At 42.9% G+C, this 21121-nt stretch overlaps 1 protein-coding gene across 2 annotated transcripts in view; it reads left to right on the top strand.

The window, feature by feature from the left end:
* The window catches only part of TTC17 (tetratricopeptide repeat domain 17), a 65023-nt gene extending 45668 nt beyond the window's left edge, over positions 1-19355 (top strand). Inside the window, exons 17-26 of one of the 2 annotated variants that reach the window (XR_012252662.1) lie at positions 9758-9877; positions 10723-10967; positions 11087-11249; positions 13481-13601; positions 14017-14176; positions 14259-14342; positions 15102-15221; positions 15749-15892; positions 15994-16359; positions 16466-16595. Coding sequence is in view for 1 of the 2 variants with exons in the window: in XM_073658169.1 (XP_073514270.1) it covers positions 9758-9877; positions 10723-10967; positions 11087-11249; positions 13481-13601; positions 14017-14176; positions 14259-14342; positions 15102-15221; positions 15749-15892; positions 16466-16597 (1289 nt within the window). In the remaining variant the exon portion in view is untranslated. Of the gene's footprint in view, positions 1-9757; positions 9878-10722; positions 10968-11086; positions 11250-13480; positions 13602-14016; positions 14177-14258; positions 14343-15101; positions 15222-15748; positions 15893-15993; positions 16360-16465 lie in introns of both variants that reach the window. The other variant, XM_073658169.1, reaches the window with a different exon arrangement.
* The last annotated feature ends 1766 nt before the right edge of the window (positions 19356-21121 follow it).

Below are 21121 nucleotides of genomic sequence, written 5' to 3'. Positions count from 1 at the left end.
TTAAAATTTTGCTATTTAATCTTATTTTACAATGGTTGGGGGGGAACAATTCTGATGAGGTGCACAAAGCTTTCAGTAGCAATGATTAAAATATGCTTTCCTATTGAATTAATAATTTTACATTTCAAGCCTTTGCGGATGCCAGGAGATGTGGTATGATCAGACCATGTTCCTGTACGGTCAGACATTACACAGTACACAGCAGGGGCACATTTATAAGATTATCTCAGCGCAGGAACATTCTATTTAAACACATCCAATTGTGGAACTTATTATTTTTCCAAGATCTACTGATTAAAGTCAATTTTAAAATTAATTTTGTTTGTGGGAAAATCCCTTTTAAGTATTTGCTGCAGATGACTCGCCCCCTGGGCCGTGGGAGCACCCGGAACCGGGCTTCTATGCGATGCCGGGGGTAGTAGTGGCAACCCGATCCCGTGGCTCAGGGTGGTCAGACCAAATTGTGGCAGTCTATTTATCAGTGTTTTGAATGTCCGACTACGCCACCCGTGGATTGCGGTCAGGGATGACCGCCGCTGCTAGGCAGACTGCTGAGGCTGATGTTGGTGTGCAGCACAGGGGTAGGACAACTCCCCACGGGAAGAGTGTAGCCTCAGGGCAGTGTAGGTGAATGCTGGGGGTGATAGTGCAGGCCGCAGTAATAAGAGTTCAGAGTCCGCTTCAAACAGTCCAGGGTCTTTATTGTAGGTATTACTACTGACCCAACAGGAGTACCGGGCAGGAATGGGCCTGGGTATCTGAGAGCATTCGGGCGAGCCCACTGGTCAGGGTGAGTGTGTAGGCCTACCGTTCTCTCTCTGCCCTTGCTGACTATCCCCCTTTTCGTGGTGTAATAGCCCACGTCCCTGAGCTGGCCATGTACTTCGCCTGTATGGCTTGCGACTCGGGCCTTAGGTACCTTTTGCTTTCTCCTCGCTGTACCGGTCCCTCTGTGTGGCGGAGCCTCCAGGCTTCTTAGGCCAAGGGACCTGAAATCCCTCGCGGGTTGGTTCTCTGCTGCTGGGCTTGCAACCCTGACAGCCCCGGACCCCAATGTCCGGTTGTGTGGTTCTCTCAGCCAGGACCGGCTCTCGTCGCCTCTGTCCCTGGCTCGCAGCTTCTCCTCTGCCTCACGGACTCCTTGGCTACAGCTGAACTGTCCCTCCGTCTCTGGGACTAGTCTCAGTCCTTAGCTAGGTCGTCCAGTTCTCTCTAACCCTGCCCCCAGTACCAGCTTTTATAGGGGCAGCCAGCTCCCCCTACTGGCCTGGGACAGGAGGTGCTGTATGCTAATTGTCCCTAACCAGGGAACCTCCCTCCTGCTCTCAGACACAGCCTTTAATATTTGTGGCATCCAGGCCTGGGGTGACACACAGACTTTTCTACAACAAAAAAAAAGTGTCTCTTAGCACAAAGAAAGCTGCACGACAAAAGCACATTTTTGACTCGTCTTTTTCTTTTTAAAGCATTTTTTTTCCCCCATAAAATATAAAATGCTGAAAGAATTGACGTGCTGCAGATTTGACACCGCTTAAAATCTGCAAGGAAAAAAAATAAGCAACATGTGCATGAGACTTAAGAAATCTCATTCACTTTGCTGGTTACAGTAAGATGCTTCATTTTTCATGGCTAAAACGCGACGTGTGAACATACCCTTAGTCAGGATACCTGCTCGACAGGCTTTCGGGGGTCACAATATAGTCGGCACCGACGTGGCCGGATAAACCCCTTTATTATCTGTCATGTGGATAGATCCTTTAGAATATGTAACAATGCCGATAATTGCGGTTGGGTGGAACTAGAAGTCTCAGCATGCTGTATGGGAGGGAATCCTGGGATGGCTCAGCTCTGGTGTCTTTTATGATGTCCTTTCTGTCGTCTTCGCGCTCTCCTTGCTCATCGTCCCCTCCCTCCATCTCTGGCTCGTGATCTCCGCTGGAAGCCGAGCTGTCTGAGGCCGTCATTAATATTCTGGGCACGGCCGCCCTCTCTATATGTAGCGGCAGCGCCCGCCGCATGTGAGACGCATCCGCAATCACATTTTCTAGTCTCTTATCTGCACACGGAGCTGGAGAGTTAAATTTAGCTCAGTGTTTGGGCCCGGAGAGCGGAGGGAAGTCACTAATGCTTTCACGTCACACATGGAGCCGGTGTCAGAAGGGATATGAGAGGAGCGGCACAGGGGAGTCACAGTCGTGTCATGGAGAATAAGCAGAACCCCATTCATTATTCAGCAGACTATATTTAGATCCCCTCCCTTTGTGCTGCAAGATGCAAGTCATATACACTCGCCCCCCAGCACCCACCCCACCTAGAAGTCTGATGGAAGATGGCACAGGTGGGGCGAAAGGACCAAACCCAGGGGGCACCTAAGGACATGCAGTGCACTGAGACTACCCCCATAATCATTACCACTGCAGCAGAGGATGGCGGGGAACACGCAATAACGTATCAAAATACTCTATCATAAGATTCACAGGGGGCAGTGATATAGTAATTATATTCCTGTACATAGGGGGCAGTATTATAGTAGTTATATTCCTGTACATAGGAGCAGTATTATAGTAGTTATATTCTTGTACATAGGGGCAGTATTATAGTAGTTATATTCTTGTACATAGGAGCAGTATTATAGTAGTTATATTCTTGTACATAGGGGGCAGTATTATAGTAGTTATATTCTTGTACATAGGGGCAGTATTATAGTAGTTATATTCTTGTACATAGGGAGCAGTATTATAGTAGTTATATTCTTGTACATAGGGAGCAGTATTATAGTAGTTATATTCTTGTACATAGGAGCAGTATTATAGTAGTTATATTTTTGTACATGGGAGCAGTATTATAGTAGTTATATTCTTGTACATAGGGGACAGTATTATAGTAGTTATATTCTTGTACATAGGGGGCAGTATTATAGTAGTTATATTCTTGTACATAGGGGGCAGTATTATAGTAGTTATATTCTTGTACATAGGGGCAGTATTATAGTAGTTATATTCTTGTACATAGGGAGCAGTATTATAATAGTTATATTCTTGTACATAGGAGCAGTATTATAGTAGTTATATTCTTGTACATAGGGAGCAGTATTATAGTAGTTATATTCTTGTACATAGGAGCAGTATTATAGTAGTTATATTTTTGTACATAGGGGGCAGTATTATAGTAGTTATATTCTTGTACATAGGGGCAGTATTATAGTAGTTATATTCTTGTACATAGGGAGCAGTATTATAGTAGTTATATTCTTGTACATAGGAGCAGTATTATAGTAGTTATATTCTTGTACATAGGGGACAGTATTATAGTAGTTATATTCTTGTACATAGGGGACAGTATTATAGTAGTTATATTCTTGTACATAGGGGCAGTATTATAGTAGTTATATTCTTGTACATAGGAGCAGTATTATAGTAGTTATATTCTTGTACATAGGGGCAGTATTATAGTAGTTATATTCTTGTACATAGAAGCAGTATTATAGTAGTTATATTCTTGTACATAGAAGCAGTATTATAGTAGTTATATTCTTGTACATAGGAGCAGTATTATAGTAGTTATATTCTTGTACATAGGGGGCAGTATTATAGTAGTTATATTCTTGTACATAGGAGCAGTATTATAGTAGTTATATTCTTGTACATAGGGGCAGTATTATAGTAGTTATATTCTTGTACATAGAAGCAGTATTATAGTAGTTATATTCTTGTACATAGAAGCAGTATTATAGTAGTTATATTCTTGTACATAGAAGCAGTATTATAGTAGTTATATTCTTGTACATAGAAGCAGTATTATAGTAGTTATATTCTTGTACATAGGAGCAGTATTATAGTAGTTATATTCTTGTACATAGGGGGCAGTATTATAGTAGTTATATTCTTGTACATAGGAGCAGTATTATAGTAGTTATATTCTTGTACATAGGGGGCAGTATTATAGTAGTTATGTTCTTGTACATAGGGGCAGTATTATAGCAGTTATATTCTTGTACATAGGGGGCAGTATTATAGTAGTTATATTCTTATACATAGGAGGCAGTATTATAGTAGTTATATTCTTGTACATAGGGGGCAGTATTATAGTAGTTATATTCTTATACATAGGGGGCAGTATTATAGTAGTTATATTCTTGTACATAGGAGGCAGTATTATAGTAGTTATATTCTTGTACATAGGGGGCAGTATTATAGTAGTTATATTCTTATACATAGGGGGCAGTATTATAGTAGTTATATTCTTGTACATAGGAGCAGTAGTATAGTAGTTGTGGTTATGAGTACAGTAGAAGGCACCGATCTCTGTAATAAGGACATTTTTTTCCTCCATTTTGAGAAATGGTTAGAAAAATTAAAAATAATTTTATTGCGTGACGTTAATATGATTGTGAAAGCTTCATGGAAATGATGTGTTGGGCAATGTTTTTCGTGGCGTTGGCCGAGCGATCTGCGGCAGGGTATGTGACATCACCGTCGTTGTCATCGTGAAGTCTCGTCTGATGAAGAGCAGAGATGTAAATTGTCAGTAAACTGCTTCATTGCATTGAAAAAAAATTCTCGTTTCCTTGATGTGAACTCCAGGGCTAATTTTAGCTTTCAAGGCCGGAGTGGCGCGTCACGGCTCTCATGAATTACACGTCTTCTGTCGTTTGTTACATATAAGTGTAAAACAGATTGTGGTTAATAGGGGAGCGGAGGCTGCGTCGTCCTCCACCGGTTAGTGACGAATATCCCTGTCTGCGCAGAAATTAATGGAATTAGACCTAAAGCCGCTCTTTTATCTATGATGTTTTATGCTCATCAGAGACTACAGAAAACGTCGTTCGTCTCTAAAGTTTCAGTTATTTAGAAATAGGCAAAAATATATGTTTTGCAAAAACAATATTACTGACTAAATTTACCGTGGCTTAGAAAATAAGTAAAAAAAAAAAAACATTCATTAAAAAATTAGCTTCATCAAGAAAATCCAGCAAATCATTCTCACATACTCAATAATAAATCCATGTATGATGTTCCTATAGCTGTAGAAATATTGCAAGTAGTATAGCAATGAGAATCTATGGGTGACTTGTGCAGGTGAATGGTATACAGCATCGTACATCGGTCAGTACATTTGTGTGTGTGTCAGGAGACCGGAGTGTATATAAAGCAGTGTGAACAAGCCCTATGTAGTACATAAGACCCGCAATACAGTCTGTGAGGTGGTGCCTTCCTCATCCCAAGCCGGAAGTAAAATTTGTTGGAAGAGTACAAATTACAGGCTTATAATAAAAGATGGTTTACAGTGTTGCAGATTTTTTTTTTTTGTTCTTTAAAGCTGCACTCACTATTCTGCTGGTGCAGTCACTGTGTACATACATTACATTACTGATCCTGTACTGATCCTGAGTTACATCCTGTATTATACTCCAGAGCTGCACTCACTATTCTGCTGGTGCAGTCACTGTGTACGTACATTACATTACTGATCCTGTACTGATCCTGAGTTACATCCTGTATTATACTCCAGAGCTGCACTCACTATTCTGCTGGTGCAGTCACTGTGTACATACATTACATTACTGATCCTGAGTTACATCCTGTATTATACTCCAGAGCTGCACTCACTATTCTGCTGGTGCAGTCACTGTGTACATACATTAGATTACTGATCATGAGTTTCATCCTGTATTAAACTCCAGAGCTGCAATCACTATTCTGCTGGTGCAGTCACTGTGTACATACATTACATTACTGATCCTGTACTGATCCTGGGTTACATCCTGTATTATACTCCAGAGCAGCACTCACTATTCTGCTGGTGCAGTCACTGTGTACATACATTACATTACTGATCCTGAGTTACCTCCTGTATTATACCCCATAGCTGCACTCACTATTCTGCTGGTGCAGTCATTGTGTACATACATTACATTACTGATCCTGAGTTACATCCTGTATTATACTCCAGAGCTGCACTCACTATTCTGCTGGTGCAGTCACTGTGTACATACATTACATTACTGATCCTGAGTTACATCCTGTATTATACTCCAGAGCTGCACTCACTATTCTGCTGGTGCAGTCATTGTGTACATACATTACATTACTGACCCTGTACTGATCCTGAGTTACATCCTGTATTATACTCCAGAGCTGCACTCACTATTCTGCTGGTGCAGTCACTGTGTACATACATTACATTACTGATCCTGAGTTACATCCTGTATTATACTCCAGAGCTGCACTCACTATTCTGCTGGTGCAGTCACTGTGTACATACATTACATTACTAATCCTGAGTTACATCCTGTATTATACTCCAGAGCTGCACTCACTATTCTGCTGGTGCGGTCACTGTGTACATACATTACATTACTGATCCTGAGTAACATCCTGTATTATACCCCAGAGCTGCACTCACTATTCTGCTGGTGCAGTCACTGTGTACATACATTACATTACTAATCCTGAGTTACATCCTGTATTATACTCCAGAGCTGCACTCACTATTGTGCTGCTGTCACTGTGTACATACATTACATTACTGATCCTGAGTTACATCCTGTATTATACTCCAGAGCTGCACTCACTTTTCTGCTGCTGCAGTCACTGTGTACACACATTACATTACTGATCCTCTACTGATCCTGCGTTACATCCTGTATTATACTCCAGAGCTGCACTCACTATTCTGCTGGTGCAGTCACTGTGTACATACATTACATTACTGATCCTGCTTTACATCCTGTATTATACTCCAGAGCTGCACTCACTATTCTGCTGGTGCAGTCACTGTGTACATACATTACATTACTGATCCGAAGTTACATCCTGTATTATACTCCAGAGCTGCACTCACTATTCTGCTGGTGGAGTCACTGTGTACATACATTACTGATCCTGAGTTACATCCTGTATTATACTCCAGAGCTGCACTCACTATTCTGCTGGTACAGTCACTGTGTACATACATTACATTACTGATCCTGAGTTACATTCTTATATTATACTCCAGAGCTGCACTCACTATTCTGCTGGTGCAGTCACTGTGTACATACATTACATTACTGATCCTGAGTTACACCCTGTATTATACTCCAGAGCTGCACTCACTATTCTGATGGTGCAGTCACTGTGTACATACATTACATTACTGATCCTGAGTTATATCCTGTATTATACTCCAGAGCTGCACTCACTATTCTGCTGGTGCGGTCACTGTGTACATACATTACATTACTGATCCTGAGTAACATCCTGTATTATACCCCAGAGCTGCACTCACTATTCTGCTGGTGCAGTCACTGTGTACATACATTACATTACTAATCCTGAGTTACATCCTGTATTATACTCCAGAGCTGCACTCACTATTGTGCTGCTGTCACTGTGTACATACATTACATTACTGATCCTGAGTTACATCCTGTATTATACTCCAGAGCTGCACTCACTTTTCTGCTGCTGCAGTCACTGTGTACACACATTACATTACTGATCCTCTACTGATCCTGCGTTACATCCTGTATTATACTCCAGAGCTGCACTCACTATTCTGCTGGTGCAGTCACTGTGTACATACATTACATTACTGATCCTGCTTTACATCCTGTATTATACTCCAGAGCTGCACTCACTATTCTGCTGGTGCAGTCACTGTGTACATACATTACATTACTGATCCGAAGTTACATCCTGTATTATACTCCAGAGCTGCACTCACTATTCTGCTGGTGGAGTCACTGTGTACATACATTACTGATCCTGAGTTACATCCTGTATTATACTCCAGAGCTGCACTCACTATTCTGCTGGTACAGTCACTGTGTACATACATTACATTACTGATCCTGAGTTACATTCTTATATTATACTCCAGAGCTGCACTCACTATTCTGCTGGTGCAGTCACTGTGTACATACATTACATTACTGATCCTGAGTTACACCCTGTATTATACTCCAGAGCTGCACTCACTATTCTGATGGTGCAGTCACTGTGTACATACATTACATTACTGATCCTGAGTTACATCCTGTATTATACTCCAGAGCTGCACTCACTATTCTGCTGGTGCAGTCTCTGTGTACATACATTACATTACTGATCCTGAGTTACATCCTGTATTATACTCCAGAGCTGCACTCACTATTCTGCTGGTGCAGTCACTGTGTACATACATTACATTACTGATCCTGAGTTACATCCTGTATTATACTCCAGAGCTGCACTCACTATTCTGCTGGTGCAGTCACTGTGTACATACATTACTGATCCTGCGTTACATCCTGTATTATACTCCAGAGCTGCACTCACTATTCTGCTGGTTCTGTCACTGTGTACATACATTACTGATCCTGCGTTACATCCTGTATTATACTCCAGAGCTGCACTCACTATTCTGCTTGTGCAGTCACTGTGTACATACATTACTGATCCTGCGTTACATCCTGTATTATACTCCAGAGCTGCACTCACTATTCTGCTTGTGCAGTCACTGTGTACATACATTACTGATCCTGCGTTACATCCTGTATTATACTCCAGAGCTGCACTCACTATTCTGCTTGTGCAGTCACTGTGTACATACATTACTGATCCTGCGTTACATCCTGTATTATACTCCAGAGCTGCACTCACTATTCTGCTGGTGCAGTCACTGTGGACATACATTACATTATTGATCCTGCGTTACATCCTGTATTATACTCCAGAGCTGCACTCACTATTCTGCTGGTGCAGTCACTGTGTACATACATTACATTACTGATCCTATACTGATCCGGAGTTACATCCTGTATTATACCCCAGAGCTGCACTCACTATTCTGCTGGTGCAGTCACTGTACATACATTACATTACTGATCCTGAGTTACATCCTGTATTATACTCCAGAGCTGCACTCACTATTCTGCTGGTGCAGTCACTGTGTACATACATTATTGATCCTGCGTTACATCCTGTATTGTACTCCTGAGCTGATCTCTGTAGATTCTTCAGAGCTGATCTCTGTTTTTCCTGCTTGCTCTGTGAGATCTGCCACATATATCATGCAGGGAGTGTTGCTTGTTTCCTCCTCCTCCTGTACTGATGTAGCAGGGTGTGGCGGTTTACAGTGATATATGGGGCTGGTGATCAGTATTTTATCGTCTTTGGTTACCTTTGATGTTACATTGTAGCTGGATTTTATATTTGGATGTGATTTTTCTGTACGGGGAGCCATGTAGTCTGCAGCGTCAGGCCGGTAACACTGTGCTGCTGCAGCTGCTGGATGATGACGCCGGTCACACGATGGCCGGTATATGGCAGCATCCTGCACTGAGTCATGTAAGGACACATAATTGGCTCTTGGCTTTCTGACGCTTGTCATAGCTATTAAGAGTCATCTGAGTGACTGGTGGCAGATGTAACGCTTTTCGTCACCATAAGACCTGTGAGCACCTCGCCGTCTACTGACGAACTCTCTGCTTTCTTTCGGTGCGTGTTACTAAATAGGCCGGCGCCTCTCCTCATTCACAGACTTTCGTCCTGTGCCAACTCACAAGTCTGATGTCGGGGACAGCAAATTGTCTAAACTGTTAAAACTAAACATATTTGGAGTTGTAGTCTCCCATAGGTTGCAGCCACTGCTGTACATTGTTGGAACATTCACATACCACTTACGCCTCGCCAGCAAGTTTCTAGACCTTGCTTGGGAGATGAGAGTACGAACTCGCCCCTTCTGCTTGTTGAACGTACTGCAAATACAGACGTCTTGCATTTTGTATTTTCAGGGCATTGTCATAATCAGGAAAAGGGGCAGAACTCACAGAAATACTTCCAGAGTTACTCACAAGAGGACAACAAATCTCCAATGGAGGAAAGGACAACCGGCTCCACTTTGCATCTAGAAAGTAAGCAATGGCCTGGGGAGGGCGCTATGTGGGTGTGCATACATGAATGGTCACTAAGGAGTTGTAGGACACCTAAAAATAATGATAAATTAGTCTTCTTATTAATACACCAAACACCCTGTCCGTGACTCCACCAGCAGAATAATGAGTACAGCTCTGGAGTATAATACAGGATGTAACTCCGGATCAGTAATGTAATGTATGTACACAGTGACTGCACCAGCAGAATAGTGAGTGCAGCTCTGGAGTATAATACAGGATGTAACTTAGGATCAGTAATGTAATGTATGTGCACAGTGACTGCACCAGCAGAATAGTGAGTGCAGCTCTGGAGTATAATACAGGATGTAACTCAGGATCAGTACAGGAACAGTCATGTAATGTATGTACACAGTGATTGCACCAGCAGAATAGTAAGTGCAGCTCTGGGGTATAATACAGGATGTAACTCAGGATCAGTCATGTAATGTATGTACACAGTGACTGCACCAGCAGAATAGTGAGTGCAGCTCTGGAGTATAATACAGGATGTAACTCAGGATCAGTAATGTAATGTATGTACACAGTGACTGCACCAGCAGAATAGTGAGTGCAGCTCTGGAGTATAATACAGGATGTAACTCAGGATCAGTAATGTAATGTATGTACACAGTGACTCCACCAGCAGAATAGTGAGTGCAGCTCTGGAGTATAATACAGGATGTAACTCAGAATCAGTAATGTAATGTATGTACACAGTGACTGCACCAGCAGAATAGTGAGTGCAGCTCTGGATCAGTACATAAGTTGCAGTGCTTGGAGGTGAACTTACACAGGCCTTTACTATCTCTATATATTTTTTTCAGATGTTATTATGGCTGAAACCAACAATACAGAGGAGTCGACCCCGGAGGCTCCGATATCGGAGGAGATGCTTGCTCTTGTGGATGAGTTTGAGAATTCATGGCCTCTTGAAGCTTTTGAGGGCGCTCTGGAGCTGAAAGGTCGCCGTATGGACCTCCAAGGAATTAGAGTCCTGAAGAAAGGATCTCCGGATGGTCAGTCGGGATCCTGCTTTGGTGATTGTGACGATGACGAGGAGGCGGAATGGGTATGTTTAGGATCATAAGTTGGTTGGACTGCCACTGAGTTTTTCTGTGTAGTTTTAACTTTTTGTTTTTCTTGCCTCAACTTTATTGAGTTGTTTTTTTTTTTTATCATCCTTTTAAGATTACTTTCCAGGTGAAACGCATAAAGAAGCCGAAGGCAGATGGCTCTAATGCTGCAGACCTCTCCGAGGCAGTCGGAGAAGACGTCATTGATGGAAATAATGATGACTTTCAAGCTGCACTTGAAATCAGTGGGCCAAAAATACCGTCTCCTGGTCCTCCAGGTAAACATGCTCATCTGGGCTGCCTGTCTCCCGGAGATCCGAGCCCTAGGGCTCTCTGTTTGTTGATTTCATTTAAGTATTAAATTATTGTTTCTTGCAATCATCTGTTATTTAGAAGAACTTTAGTTTCCATTGCCCGGACCATTGCACCCCCCATAACCCCACTCTTTACTTGATGATCAACCCCACGTCACACACGGCCAGTGCCAGCCTTGTTATACCGCGGGCACCCAAGTATAAATGCCACGAGAAGTGCAGAGGTTTAACCCCTTAGATGCCCACATCAGATGGATTGTCCTGGCAATCTCGGGCCCTTTAGAATTTATTGGAATCGATAAATGACAATACTTTCCAATACTAAAGTATCGCACCAGACATCAGGCTTCAATTTTTTTAAGGGATTATCAGAAAAAAAAAATGTTATTTCCCTTTCTGCAAATAAAAGTGGAAAAAAAGTTTATTTTTTGTATCAAATGTCCAAACTTTTCCAACATTACTTTATTTTTTCATGCGCAGAATAAAAGAAAACATTTTAAAAAAAATAGCAACCAATCGTATGTAATATTTATTATTTTTTTTTTTTTACACTCCTCAGCTGCTGCAGAACATCACAATATGCTTTGTATGACCTGATATTTCCAAGATGGATTTACACTTATTCGATGCCTTGATCATGACTAGTGTTGGGTATCTCGCCCTATAGGTCTGAATGTGACCAAAGTGACGGGAATCGCCATTTTGTGCCCCCCCCCCCATGACCAAACGGCCCCTTGCACCACATAGGTCACCGCTATTCCATCCTCAAAAATATTGCATCTGGAACGCCATGTAATATATCCCGGGGTTGGCGATGGCCAGACTAATGTAAAGGATGAGGACCGTTTATATCGGGCAGATGCAGAACTCCACCATACTGTTAAAGATTAAAAAATGCCGTTTACTTGGCGGTATATCCCAAACAGATTTCTGTACTTTTTTCCTGCTCTGTTCTTGCTACTGTAAAGTAATCAGGAAGACATAATGTGTGACAATAACCTTAGGTCTGCACGCGTTTCAGCCTCCTTATGTGAAGAATGATGTGTTCATTCACTGACTGTAAGTAGCCATCTAGTAAATGGTGATAAATAGAAAAAAAAAAAAAAAAAAGCCCTATATTTTGCTTTTGGCGATGGCTGCACTGCAACACTGCGACAAAATTCGTGGTCAGAAATTTTTAATGCTCCAAGTTTTTTTTTTTTTTTTTTCCCCCCTTGAAGTCATTGACAAAAATACTGAAAAATCACTATATGTGAACAAAACTTTTAACTTGTACCTGTAAAAATATCTGACGTGCCTACTGGGGGAGGATGAGACCCCCCCCATCCTACTGGGGGAGGATGAGACCCCATCCTCCTACTGGGGGATTACAAAATAACCCCCTCCTACTGGGGGATTGCAAGATAACCCCCCCTCCCCACACTGGGGGATTGCAAAATAACCCCCCCTCCCCCCACTGGGGGATTGCAAGATAACCCAGCCTCCTCTTCCCCCTACTGGGGGAGTAGATCTGATGAAGAGGCAGCACTGACCGCGAAACACGTTGTACTGATTAAAATGATACCTTTGTTGATGAAATCAGTCTTGTAGTTCTTGTGTAATCTTTACTTTCAGTTTGGAGATAATGATATTCTAGTTTTTCTGGGCGGCCTGTGGGGGATGCGCTCTATCTGGTGCTCTGCTTATATATTCATCTGTATGCTCTTATGACTAGAGCGCCCCCCACAGGCCGCCCCAGAGCACGGGCATATCATTATCTCCAAACTGAAAGTAAAGATTACACAAGAACCACAGGACGGATTTCATCAACCAAGGTATCATTTTAATCAGTGTAATGTCGCCCACCTGACAGTGTATGTGGTTTACTGAGCACAATCCTGCTGACAGGTGCGCTTTAAGTTATCAGAGAAGGATCTCGGACTATTTTCTGTTTGGAGAGACTGCACAAATGATCCCTCCATTTCTACGAGCGGAGATGAGTGAATTGGATTTTCTCTTGTTTCTACACTTTGCAATTTTAACCATTTATATGGAAAAAAAAAACTTTTATATTTATCATTGGATTAACATCTGCTTGCTGTCAGTGAATGAGAACATTCTTCTTTTTTACAAGGGCTGCACAAGTCTCTCTGCTGCTTTGCTACAATGTGTCAGTCTGTCTGGAAATAATTTCTATAACATTTGACTGTTTTTAGGCCGGAGACCGGATTACCGTAGCCTCGGGTGGCCAAGTCCTGATGAGTGCCTGAAGCTGCGCCGTGTCGAACTGTCCACTGTGGCCAGCACCTGGTTGGCCGTGTCTGCTAAAAATATAGAGTAAGTACCAAGGTGCGCTCGGGTCTGCGCTCGGGTCTGCGCTCGGGTCTGCGCTCGGGTCTGCGCTCGGGTCTGCGCTCGGGTCTGCGCTCGGGTCTGCTCTCGGGTCTGCTCTCGGGTCTGCTCTCGGGTCTGCTCTCGGGTCTGCTCTCGGGTCTGCTCTCGGGTCTGCTCTCGGGTCTGCTCTCGGGTCTGCTCTCGGGTCTGCTCTCGGGTCTGCTCTCGGGTCTGCTCTCGGGTCTGCTCTCGGGTCTGCGCTCGGGTCTGCGCTCGGGTCTGCGCTCGGGTCGTCTCCAGTTTCTGGTCTTCCGTATTATTTTACAGTTCACTTCCAGATTATCACATTTTGGATAAAAGGAATTTTGCTCTATTTTTATTCTCCTTCCCCCGTCTCAATGTCTCTTTGCGCTTGTAGTATTACAGAACACGTGGATTTCGCCACCAATCTGCAGGAACCTGGCGTAGAGCCCCTGTGCAATGCCAACCTGCCCGCCAGCATGCACACGCTGGACCACCTGTACGGGGTGGCGAACCGTGCGGCCATACACTACACAGGAGAGAGCCAGCTGAAGGAGGTGAGTGCCGTGCCCTCTCGCCAATTTTAGGAGGGTCTTCCTGGCGGGGGGGCTGGTAATAATTTGCTTGTTTTTTTTTTAGGTTTTACAGAACCTTGGTAAGGACAAGTACCCACCACAGTCTCTCGAGCAGGTGGGCACCAGGATAATGAAAGTGCTGGAAAAGGTGAGTGCGGAGAGGGCGAATTAGAGATGATCCTTTTACCCCTTCCTACACGCTGACTTGGTAGTCACGGACCTCAGATGGTTGGCGGATCTTGATTGATCGAACGGGGATTGTCTCTGCGCCCCTGGAAAGAGGACTGCTGTAACGCACAGGCCTATTCTAACGGGGGGTAAAAGTTCCCTCGGTGCAGATCCCAGTGGTCAGACCCCCACCAATCAATGGATAGGTGATAACTTGTTTTCACTGGACAACCCCTTTAAGTCTTAGTCTCACAATCAAAGCTGATGGGGGCACTGTGTAACAGAGGAGGACCTTGTAGCCCTGATCTCCTTCCCTGGTGACTTTTATGGAAACCACATAAAAAATTCCAGTCTTAGACCCTACCAGTTGTATACCAGGCGATAATATACCAGTGTACATAAGGATTCATTATATGATGTGACCGCTGCAGCCCATCAACAGCCACTGATTGGCAGCAACCTTTCAGTATTTTGCCATAGCGGTCTTCCCTTAGGAGTCAATATATATTATATTGCTTCTTTATTTTACCCACTTGTATAGCGCCACCCTATTCCACAGCGCTGTACAGACATTATCTCTGTCCCTATCGGGGCTCACAGTCTATATTCTCTATCATCACATCTTTGGGGAGTGAGAGGGAAACCCGGAGGGACCCCAAGGCTGTAGAACAAGAGACCCTCGTCTGACAACCTGCTTTATTGCGTGATTCCTCTTTCCTGTGTTTCTCCGCTGCTCTAGAATCAGACATCGTGGGTTTTATCCAGCATGGCGGCTTTATATTGGAGAGTTAAGGGCCAAGGGAAAAAAGCCATAGACTGCTTACGTCAAGCCCTGCACTACGCTCCGCATCACATGAAGGTCGGTCCCGGCTGCTTGGATTTTGGTTGGTGTTTGTGCATTCCCCGGTATCTCCACATTGTGTCTCTGACTTTTAGCTCCCTGCCTATTGGCTCCACCATGAAACTGTAGCTCTTATCTCTCTTCTCCTGAACCATCTTCTCAGCTGAGCGCCCCTGTGTCCTGACCTCCAGTACGACAAAGCAATCAGCAGTCCAAAATCAGACCTGCCCGATCGATGTCTTCCCCATTGAATCTGTTGGCCGGCGCCCCCATACACATTAGCGTGTCGGCTGAATCCGTGGTTATCAGCAGACTTTGGTGTAATGTGTATGGGGGGCTTTAGAGTTCAGGATAAGAGTTACAGCATCAGCTGTCAGATGAGCTGACTGATGAATCGGCCCAAAGTTTATTAGAAAGTTGCAGAACTTCTCCCGACACAGCGGCTAAGGGGGTTATTCACACTCGATACAAGACCGGGAGCAGCAGACGTTTGTCTAATGTGTAAACGGCCTAAAAATGTATTGATTTCTCCTTATGTCTCCCAGGACGTCCCACTCATCAGCTTAGCAAACGTCTTCCACAATGCCAAGTTATGGAACGACGCCATCATCGTGGCCACCATGGCGGTGGAGATCGCGCCTCACTTTGTGGTGAATCATTTCACACTGGCGAATGTATACGTAGCCATGGTGAGTCCAGACAGAATAACGAAAAAGGGTTTTTTGTCTTTATATTTTGCTTTAACTTTTCTGGTTAAATATTAGAGCTGAATATTTTTTGTGTGTTTTAGTGAACTGCAAGGATTGTCGCTTCATCCCATATTTCCTGCATCGGGTAAAGGGGTTTTCCAGTTTTGGAAAACCCGTGTTTCCAGGGTGCAGTTTATTTTATTAAAACAAGTAAACTGTGCCTTACTCATCCTCGCCGGGGCCGACTCCACCTCTGCCGGGGCCGACTCCGCCTCTGCCGGGGCCGACGCCGCCTCTGCCGGGGCCGACGCCGCCTCTGCCGGGGCCGGGGCCGCCTCTGCCGGGGCCGACGCCGCCTCTGCCGGGGCCGACGCCCATTTATGAGCTCCCTTATTGGCTGTAGCGCTGTCAACTTGATATAATTGCTCAAGAGCAGCAGGGAAGGATTGGTGCCGGACCCGGAGAGGGTGAGTGAAGAACCGTTTGATTGTGCTATGGTCAGATAGAGCTATAAATCACTGCTGCAGAATAATCCCTTTGTTTGCCTGTAACCTTGTGTCCCTCGGTCCCTAGGAGGAGTTTGAGAAGGCGATGAGGTGGTACGAGTCCACATTGGAACTCCAACCAGAATTCGCCCCCGCCAAGGACAGAATCCGCGCCATTCAGTGTCACCTACTAATGAAGAAAGGAAGACGTAGCCCATAGTCCTCCTCCACCTATAATCCCATTTTTTTTTTTCTAAATGGTAATTGATAAGTTAATGATAAGTTCTGCGTTACATTATGGGCCAATGGATAAGGGTTTACTTGCTTGTTACCAAATAATCGGAGAGGGTTCTCCTCTGGGATGATATAAGGGGGAGGGGGTGAAGGGGTTTATCCAAATCATCTTATACTGGCACTTGTATCCTACATATGGGCTCCTGACATTGTGAAGACATTTGAATTGGATTTTTTTTTCCTATTAATTTCTATATTTTTTTTTTTATAATCCATTGCCCTAAATTGCATCACTACAAAGTAATAATTTGTAGTAAAATTTTACCTTGCAGGAAATTGTATATTTCTGTTTAACCATATCAAGGACAAAAATTAGCACCGCACTTTAATTTAAAGGGGTTTGTCGGGAATTAATTAATTTTTTTAATCCAATCTAACACGGCAAAATCATATGATGGTGGCGTCCTTGCGCCCCCTGTGGATTGTGTAGGGGGCCGCATCTTGCACTGTATAAGCAAACAGAACCGCGTGCATGACGTCAGAGCGTAGAGACGGCGTAGTCACCTTTGTCCTAATCCTACATGTGACATCAGTAAGCGATTTTCTTAAAAAAAAAAAATGACAAACCTGCTGGGCCCCTTTAAATTTGACATTGACTAAATTTGGCCATAAATGGCTTTTTTGAGGCCGCATATGTCTCATACTTAGGCAGGATCGGATGGGTCTGACAGATGTTCCCCTGCCATCTATTTTTGGGGAGATCAGTTTCTACTTGTCCATTAATATTCTCTCCTTGATAAGTAGAGCTGGCAGCCACTTATCTCCATAAACTTCAAGGGTCATATCAAGTAGGGTGGATGATGCTGGGTGGGTGATAATGGTTTTCCAATGGGCAAGTGTCACATGACTTTCGCCATCTTAAGTTAATTATTACATATCGGTCGGGATTTGCTTTAATGATTTGTTAAAAAAAAAAGCATACAAATCCCCTCACATTATGAATCTCTGTGCAGAGCCGTGGCAACAAAAACACGATCGATAAGAAGTATTCTTTATTTTTTGGGGGGCCGAACATTTTTTAAAGGTCCATTTTTAAAAGTTAAGAAAGACCTTGATATTAATCTTGTAGTTCATGCTCAGAATCCATGATCCGGATTCTGAGCATGAACTACTAGATTAATGTTTTGGAAGAAAGTCTAAGGCTGGTTTATCTCAAGATGGGAGATTGTAGAAATCTCGTCCTACTGCGCCGACTGCAATTGGCATCAAACAAAACGAAGTCCCATCCATCTCCTGCATGTGGGGTAAAACAAGGAGAAAACCAGGGTGCGAGAGGCCCATTTTTCTCTGGCAGATTTCTACAAGGCTGTTTTCTCTGGAGCTTTCAGAAGCCTTTGTGGACTGACATACAGATAGGCATGTCTGTCCTTTTGTGTTTTTTAATTTGCTCTCATCATTTCCTTAAATAAACAACCCCTCTTAAAGGGATTGTCCAGAATTGGAAAATATATCTGCTTTCTTAAAAAAAAATAATAATAATAATATTCACTCCCATAGTTTTAAATGCCCCAGAGTTTTGTTTGTGATGTCTTTGAAGACTCATGTATTTACTATATTTTAAGATATACTTTCAGTAAAAACAAACAAAAAAAAAACAGAAGGAAAAACTACAACTATAAAACGCACACAAAACTGTATATGTCATACATAGTGGGGAAAAGTCACTGAAAAAGGAAGACATTTTTCAATGTTTTTTTTTTAATTATTTTTTATTCTTTTAACTTAAAAATTAGAATTTTTTTTTTTATTATTTTTTTTTATATGTATGGACAAGATAAATCCTCCATTGGGTTTCTAGACAGGATGGGGGTCAAATTATCAGGTCGGTTTGTGATAAAGCGACCCAGAAATATATAAGGCAAAAAAAAAAACACCAGTCTATAAAGTGTTCTGCATGCTCTGGAATGAACCGTCCTCTAGACACCTGGTAGAGAAAACTACACTTCTTCCCCTCCTGGCTTTTCAGGAAAAGCTGAAGAGTCAAGGAGGAGGGGCTGCACTAAGTGGGTGGAGCTTGACCTTGCTTGGAAGTTATTGGATAATGGGTAAAGTTTCTTTTTTCACTGCACAGAATTGAAAAGAAACTTTAAAACAATAAATGAAAAATCTTCAAAAATACCTAATTTACAATAAAGTATAAAGCTTGATTTTTTTTTTCCAATCACAACTTTTGCCAGTTTAGCTGGAGTCCGGGCTACTGGTCCGTACATTGGTTTACACCTTAAATGGAGGCGTCATGAATTATAGCCCTGCTCAAATCTATGAGATTGATGAAGATGCACTTTAGTTCTAGCAATCAGTGGGGTCCCATCACCGATCCCACCCTCCCCTATATACGGAGTCATCTGGGCCGGATCTTATATGAGACGTCAAATGTTTTACAAATCCAAAGGTCCACGGATACAGATCCATTCCCTGATAGCGGTTGTGCTTGCTCCCAAACATTTCCATTATTTTAGTTATATATATATATATATTAACCTCTTCAGAATTGTTTAGAGATAAATTACATGTTCCAATCAAGTGTCCAGCGCCCTCCTGCCACCTGAGCCGACATTGTGATCATACAGGAGGAGCACTCGTTCTGCCATATCTTATGCTGATTACACCGGGTTCTTGGCATCTCGGCAGTGATTCCTGTACAGGGCACATACTTATTCAAATAAAATTCTTCTAATAAATAATCCTTGGGACTTATATTTTTTAAGTGCTTGTAATGATGTGTGTGTTGGAAAGCAATTCTCTCAATTAGGTTCCCTGATTGATTTGCCAGGTTTGAGCATTATCTATTGTATTACACTCCAGAGCTGCACTCACTATTCTGCTGGTGCAGTCACTGTGTACATACATTACATTACTGATCCTGAGTTACATCCTGTATTATACTCCAGAGCTGCACTCACTATTCTGCTGGTGCAGTCACTGTGTACATACATTACATTACTGATCCTGAGTTACATCCTGTATTATACTCCAGAGCTGCACTCACTATTCTGCTGGTGCAGTCACTGTGTACATACATTACATTACTGATCCTGTACTGATCCTGTGTTACATCCTGTATTATACTCCAGAGCTGCACTCACTATTCTGCTGGTGCAGTCACTGTGTATATACATTACATTACTGATCCTGTACTGATCCTGAGTTACATCCTGTATTATACTCCAGAGCTGCACTCACTATTCTGCTGGTGCAGTCACTGTGTACATACATTACATTACTGATCCTGTACTGATCCTGTGTTACATCCTGTATTATACTCCAGAGCTGCACTCACTATTCTGCTGGTGCAGTCACTGTGTATATACATTACATTACTGATCCTGTACTGATCCTGAGTTACATCCTGTATTATACTCCAGAGCTGCACTCACTATTCTGCTGGTGCAGTCACTGTGTATATACATTACATTACTGATCCTGTACTGATCCTGAGTTACATCCTGTATTATACTCCAGAGCTGCACTCACTATTCTGCTGGTGCAGTCACTGTGTACATACATTACTGATCCTGAGTTACATCCTGTATTATACCCCAGAGCTGCACTCACTATTCTGCTGGTGCAGTCACTGTGTACATACATTACTGATCCTGAGTTACCTCCTGTATTATACTCCAGAGCTGCACTCACTATTCTGCTGGTGCAGTCACTGTGTACATACATACATTACATTACTGATCCTGCGTTACATCCTGTCTTATACTCCAGAGCTGCACTCACTATTCTGCTGGTGCAGTCACTGTGTACATACATTACATTACTGATCCTGTACTGATCCTGAGTTACATCCTGTATTATACTCCAGAGCTGCACTCACTATTATGCTGGTGCAGTCACTGTGTACATACATTACATTACTGATCCTGAGTTACATCCTGTATTATACTCCAGAGCTGCACTCACTATTCTGCTGGTGCAGTCACTGTGTACATACATTACATTACTGATCCTGAGTTACATCCTGTATTATACTCCAGAGCTGCACTCACTATTCTGCTGGTGCAGGCACTGTGTACATACATTACATTACTGATCCGGTACTGATCCTGAGTTACATCCTGTATTATACTCCAGAGCTGCACTCACTATTCTGCTGGTGCAGTCACTGTGTACATACATTACTGATCCTGAGTTACATCCTGTATTATACACCAGAGCTGCACTCACTATTCTGCTGGTGCAGTCACTGTTTACATACATTACATTACTGATCCTGAGTTACATCCTGTATTATACCCCAGAGCTGCGCTCACTATACTGCTGGTTCAGTCACTGTGTACATACATTACATTACATTACTGATCCTGAGTTACATCCTGTATTATACTCCAGAGCTGCACTCACTATTCTGCTGGTGCAGTCACTGTGTACATACATTACATTACTGATCCTGAGTTACATCCTGTATTATACTCCAGAGCTGCACTCACTATTCTGCTGGTGC

This window comes from Phyllobates terribilis, unplaced genomic scaffold, assembly GCF_046119375.1.
Source record: "Phyllobates terribilis strain yellow unplaced genomic scaffold, ASM4611937v1 Scaffold_13__5_contigs__length_258822181, whole genome shotgun sequence".
In the NCBI taxonomy this organism is placed as follows: Eukaryota; Metazoa; Chordata; class Amphibia; order Anura; family Dendrobatidae; genus Phyllobates; species Phyllobates terribilis.
The sequence above is the reverse complement of the archived record's forward strand: the minus strand, read 5'-3'. Positions and strand labels throughout refer to the sequence as shown.